The sequence below is a fragment of the Eupeodes corollae genome, chromosome 2 (assembly GCF_945859685.1).
Source record: "Eupeodes corollae chromosome 2, idEupCoro1.1, whole genome shotgun sequence".
In the NCBI taxonomy this organism is placed as follows: domain Eukaryota; kingdom Metazoa; phylum Arthropoda; class Insecta; order Diptera; family Syrphidae; genus Eupeodes; species Eupeodes corollae.
In genome coordinates, this window is record NC_079148.1 from 97,914,924 (window position 1) to 97,921,127 (window position 6,204).

The 6,204-nt window shown below is 37.3% G+C and overlaps 1 protein-coding gene across 1 annotated transcript; it reads right to left on the reverse strand.

Moving 5' to 3' along the window:
- Positions 1-2,810: 2,810 nt before the first annotated feature.
- LOC129945380 (threonine aspartase 1) lies at positions 2,811-4,565 on the reverse strand. Its single transcript, XM_056055100.1, has 3 exons — positions 4,223-4,565; positions 3,204-4,135; positions 2,811-3,138 (listed from the first exon to the last, which is right to left on the reverse strand). Exons 1-3 carry the CDS (start codon positions 4,248-4,250, stop codon positions 3,055-3,057), a joined length of 1,044 nt encoding a protein of 347 aa, XP_055911075.1. The 5' UTR covers positions 4,251-4,565; the 3' UTR covers positions 2,811-3,054.
- Between the last annotated feature and the right edge of the window lie 1,639 nt (positions 4,566-6,204).

A 6,204-nucleotide genomic window follows, 5' to 3' on the forward strand; every position in this document is an offset into this window, starting at 1 on the left:
TTTTTTTTTAATTCGAATGGTTTTTGAATTTATAAATGCAATCAATAATGAGATGATCTTGATACAGTGAAGGGTGTACGATGTGGACAAGTGATGTGTTTTGGATGAACAAACAGAACAATTTTAAATGAATGTTTCTAACAACAACTTGGATATGCTCCTACATGGAGTCTAATCAATCATCAGGCTTCCTTTTTTGATATTTAATAGATCTTTTGTTTGTTCGTATGAATTGAAAACTGCGCGATATTGCACAACTCTTAAAATAATTTCAATTCAGAAAATACAAAATTGAGCTACTTGACCTCGTTTAAAATATTTAAGGATGGAAGAGTTTTTTGGGCACCTATTAGGCCAATGTATCAATTAAAATTGTAAACGTTCTTAGGGGCCTGATTATGAGGTTTACGGGGGATCGTTTTCAATTCGACCTTTCAAATTCGACTCGCGTTGTATTTTCTTATTAACGAATTCGCGTCGAAGCGAAAATATTTTCTCCTATATTCCAGTGATTAATGGCCCAACTATAATAGACTTAACCGAAAGTAAGCTAATGTCAAAACCGAAGGAAAAGTTAGCAGAAGTTATCGTCAAAAGAAAAAGTAAGCATAATGGATTCATGTAACTTAAGCAAATCAGACCTATTGTGAGTTCCATGGGAACAAGATTCCACATGGAAAAATTCCCTTTTCCCTAATTGTGAGTTGCGAAAGAAATAATTCCCCATGTTCGAAAAAATCGCACTATTGTAAGCATTTTTTCCGTGTGACATGTTACGTCCTCAACAGCTGAAATGTTCACTTATTTTTTTGTCGCGAACGAGAGAAGAACAAAGCGGAAAATGTAGGTTATTTGTTGTTTTTTTGTAAAACAAAGTCGCGAAAAAGTTTTGGAAGCAGCTCACATTAGAGCTTAACAGCGCAGGCCCGCCCGTTAAAAATAAATGCGAGTGGAAAAAAGTAAGTTTGTTTTGTAGTTCTAATTCATTTTTTGTTCAAAATTATGTTTTGTAAATAGGTTTAAATTGACCAAAAGCGATACGTGCGCAAAAAAGTAGCAACGAATAAAATCCACCAAAGAGGAACAGGAGATGGACCAAATAAAACCCAAAAATGTTCACCCTCGGAAGAGACTATAATCCAACTAGTTGGAATGAGTGAAGCAGTGGAAGGAGTCCCCAAATCACGCTGCTTTCGGTTGCCTGCATCTGAAGAAATGGTTTTGAATGCAGAATATTATCCAACTGCGGCTGGTTCATCTTCAGATCCATTCACCACCTTGAAGTCAATCCTCAAAACGAAAATGACCAACCAACTCCTCCGACTCCTCAAATCAATACAAAAAAAAGAAAGGTTGTCCAAATGAGCACGAACGACATTTGCTTAAGATCGTGCCATTTAAATGGCTCTTGCGTAATTGCGAGAAAGTTAGCGAAATTTAACGAAACTGAGCAGAACGTCTATTATGGTTAGTGACATATAAGGCTGCGTATTGGTTCGTTCCCTTAAGCTGGTTTAAGCTTGGTTACGTCTATTATAGTTGGGCTTTAAGGCTGCGTATTGGTTCGTTCCCTTAAGCTCGGTTAAGTCTATTATAGTTAGACCTTAACACTTTTGGTTTGACTTTTTCTTCCTATATTCCAGTGATTCGACACTTTTGGTTTGACATTTTTAAACAAATTTTGTTTTGTTTTGATTGAATTTGTGAAATTTGGGGTGATTTATTCAATAAACAATATTAAATTTGAAAAATAAGATCAATTATGGGATATATTTATTCTGAAAGGGAGGAATCCCAGGATTGGATCGAGATCCAATCCAGGTCTATACGCCGCTATATTCTGATTCAATTCTCCTTGTTAACGCGGCAATTATGACATTTCAAATTTGTTAATTGGTCGAATTCAAAACTAAGAAGCAATAATCAGGCCCCAGCTTGTAACAGACAGTAATAAGATATACAGGGTCCGGCAAAAAGATCTCCCATATTTTAAAAGGCAATGACAAATAAATAAACAATTTATTAGAAAAATTTGATTGAATTTTTTAAAGTGGAAACAGACTTCTTTGTGGTTCCTAGTAAACTGATTTAAGTTTGGTTGGAGGAAGGACTCAATCATGTGACTGTAGGGATCCATATTAGCTATAACTTTGTGCCCATTTTCTTCGAAAAATACGGACCTAACACACCAAATTCAGCAACAGCATACCAAACTGTCATAAAAGGAACACATCATTATGATTACTAAAAACGGCACGTAGAGCTCTATTTATCTATACCCGGAATACCATTTTATCTATAAATAGCTTTAAATATGAACGTCTAAAAATACGGCAGGTTTTTTTTGCCGGACCCTGTATTATTATTCCTTTAATTGACTGCGTATTTTATGAATACAAAACCCTGACGAACTAATAAATGATTTTTTTTTCTTAATTTAAATTCGTTGTTTATTTCATTTTTCAATATCAGTATTCACTAAAAACAATTTCAAATCGATATAAAACTCGTAAATCAACCTTGAAACTGATACCCCTATTGGAAATAATGAAATCCTTGTTTTAAGAAAGAAAACAAAAACATTTGAGATAGATTCAAAGCAAGTGTTGTGGTTAATCCCCTCTCAACACACCCTTTAGTCGAAGCCCATGTAAATTCCAGATCCAGACCCCATTCTATAGAAGTATAGAAGACAACTGAGGCAAAAAATGCGACTTAAAACGTACCTATTGAAAAGCGTCTGTTTTTATATTCATAAAGATTCTTCCAGTCATTTTAATTCATGTGAATAGTTTTTGAGTTTTCTAAATGAATAACGCACATAACACTTTGGTTGAGTTTACAAAAGTATATAGGAATATATTATTATTATTATAAATGTTCATACAATAAGACATAATTTTAATACCTTAACATAAGTCGGGTTGTTATAAAGACGAACACATTACAAAATTCCAGGATCGGGAAGAAGTTTTTGAAAAGTGTCAATAAATTATTATGTACAAAAGAACACATCCAGAAAATACATAATATTAAAAAAATGCAAGGTCGTAGTTAGTCTTTAAAACTAAAAGGTTGTCCATTTACAACAATCGATTTACCTGGTATGCAGTAAGTTGGCAGCTGTGATAGCAAAAACTAGAAAAGCAACAAGTAATGAAACAAAATAAAATGTGTGTAAATTCAAATTGTGTACGACTAACCTTGGGTCCTTTGTATTCAGTACTCATGAAACCAAGGCAGAATGATTTTGTGGTATGACTCCAAATAACTTCACCGCAATTTGATTGCGGATGGAAGGCCAGAGATAATGCACCACCATACAAATCTTGGTCTGCAGGCAGAAATGGAGAATCGATGAACTTTTGTTTAAATACTCTGTGTAGACTGGTCACTCCGCACTCGGATGATATAAGATCAGTGCAAATTTCTTTGGCAAGAAGTGTCTTCATTAGATACTCGCCATTACCAGTGGTGCATGTAGCAACCGACATATGTGGAGTGCTTGTAGCCCAACATCCTGCACCATAAGTGGCCGCTTGTCCAACTCGTCCCGGTAACTTGAGAACCAGCCCACCAGAGCTGCATCCGGCAGCACAATTGCCATCTTCATCAACACAAATTGCTCCCACCGTGTCCAAGGAGCTTAATTTGACGCTATAACCAGTCTCGCAATCAGACACTTTAGTCTTGTAGTGATTGTAGCAGATTTTTGCCTTGGACGAGATCATTTTGTCAGCTTCGATCATAGTACATCCAACCTCGGATGCGTATTCGGCAGCACCCTCCCCAGCAAGTACCATCGGTGGAATTCTTTGCATTGAGAGCATTTTCGATTGTCTATCGCATATGATACGTGCCAGCTGAATGGGATTTCTCACTGTGGACACATTTGTACATGCCCCAAATTGTAAATTAGACCCATCCATTATGGATGCCTCGCATTCGACCTTCCCGTCCCATGTAAGATTGGACCCGAATCCGGCATTGGTGCTGCCACAGTTTTCCAACCGCATGATAGCCATCTCACAGGCGTCCAGCGCGGAGCCTCCATTTTTTAAAATTTCGGTCGCCCGGATGCAGGCTTCTTTAATTACACGCTGATATTTGGTTTCATCGATATTGTTGCCTGCACCTATTAACAGAATGGAAAACGAATAATTTCTATAAAAGATTCAATGCCAAATCACAAAATTGAGATTATAATTATTGATAGACCTACCGGTATGCACAGCAACAAATCCACTCATTTTTCTCTTGTTATCTTTCAAGTCTAAAATAATTTTATGTGTTAAAGGAATAAGAAAAACAAAAGATCAACTCAATGATTTAGAAAACAGACACAAATAATGCAATTTGGAAGTAAACAATTTAAAACGTTCGTGGTTGGTCGTGGGGGAGGAGATATTGATAGCAATAGTGTTTCATTTTAGAAGACGTCAGACAAAATGTTCAACAGTAGAGTCCAACAATTGGACAATTTTAGCTGATTAAAGATGTTAAAACAAAAATACCGAGATCTTTAAACATGCAAGTTATAGGAAATGCCATAAATTAGATTGAAGACTAATTATGTTCATCCTCTTAAGCACTATTCACATGAGCACGACCAACGACTAACGAATGAACGGGTATTCATCGATTTTGACATTTCTTTCACATGAGAGTTTTTCATTCGTCGCGAATGAAGTTTGACTTAAACAGTTGTTTTTTTTTGTGTGCTTGCTTTGAAAACAAACGATTGAGGAAACGCGGCCGAAGCTATATTTGTAAAAAAAAAAGTAATAGGTGTCCTTGTTAAAGCCTAAAGGATCAACTATAATAGGCATAAGCTTATGTCAAAAACCCAACGAAAATTCACTTAAGTTTGTGAAATTACTGCATAGCCATAATGCAATTTTGCTCACGTATCTACATGTCAGATTTTACTTATGCGACGAGCGACTGGGATCGCTCTTGCTAAAGTTTGCTTAAGTTAACGAAACTGAGAAAAATTGAACGAAACGGAGCTAGACTAAATTATGTTCACTCCTATTGAGATTCTTTGTATTCGCACGTTTACTTATGCGCGCAGAAGCTAGCTTATGCCTATTATATTTGGGCCTTAATTAATTTTGTCGGCGGTCTCCAAGTGCAGAGCAAAATGAAAACGAAAACCACAGTGGAAAAATATTTGTGGAGAGTTCTGTCAGCTATCAAAAACAATTGACAAGTTCTGACAGTCAGCTGCTGGTAAAAAAAAGTGGAAAAGAATTCTATTTATTAACATTTTGTTGAGCAGTTAGCAGTTACTCCAGAGACACGCAACGCCTTAATTATTTTTGTGAAGCCTATGCTCCAACTTCCAAATAGCTTCACTGGCTTCGACCAACGAGGCCAGTTTCTTTTTTTCCTCCGAAGGGAAATCAATATTTTTCGGCTTATTTTTTGGAAGTTGAAGTTCACTGCTTGTCTTCATCACTTCTTGCACATCACCAATAACTTTAAAATTAAACGTCAAAATTTCGCAGGCAATTAATATGCCGGGCAATTAAATTGAGAACGAAAAGAGTCGAGAATTGTACTAAGAAATCTAGTACAGCTATCCACTAAAATAACACATTTCGTCGTTCAGCAGCGTACTGAAAAACGAAAAGCACAGCGAAATTTTTCGTTTATTATTTCGTCATGTCATTTTCTACGGGAATTTTCGTTTCGCATCAGCAACGTACTAGGCTTAACAAACAAAACAAGAAAAAGATTTCATGTGCATCCATTTAATGCAAATCGGAAAATTGATAAATTAATATGACTGCTGGTTCAAATGGTAGACATGTGCATTCAAGAGGACAAAAGCGTCCACAGGTTTTTCTCAAAACCCACCTCTGTCTATCAACTCCTACTCTCACCTCCCCGCGGTGAACATCGGGTGCCTAGTACCTCAACTGGAGATTGGGTTCCAACCCCAGTGGAAAGTTGTTGGGGGCAGCAAACGAGAGAGGGGGGGAGAGGTGTTTCCACTAAGGCACCTCTCCTTATCGAGGCGGCAGCGGACGAATTCTCGAGATAGAATCAACGGTGGCACCTTATAGGGCTTCTTCGACATATTCGGAGCCCAGGCCTGTAAGGAGTGGTTTATCCGGCTCCCCTTTCTGGGAGTTATACTAAGGATCTGGCCCTCCAGGTTGGGGGTTGTGCCGTCGGGGTGACTTCCTGGCCACGTAA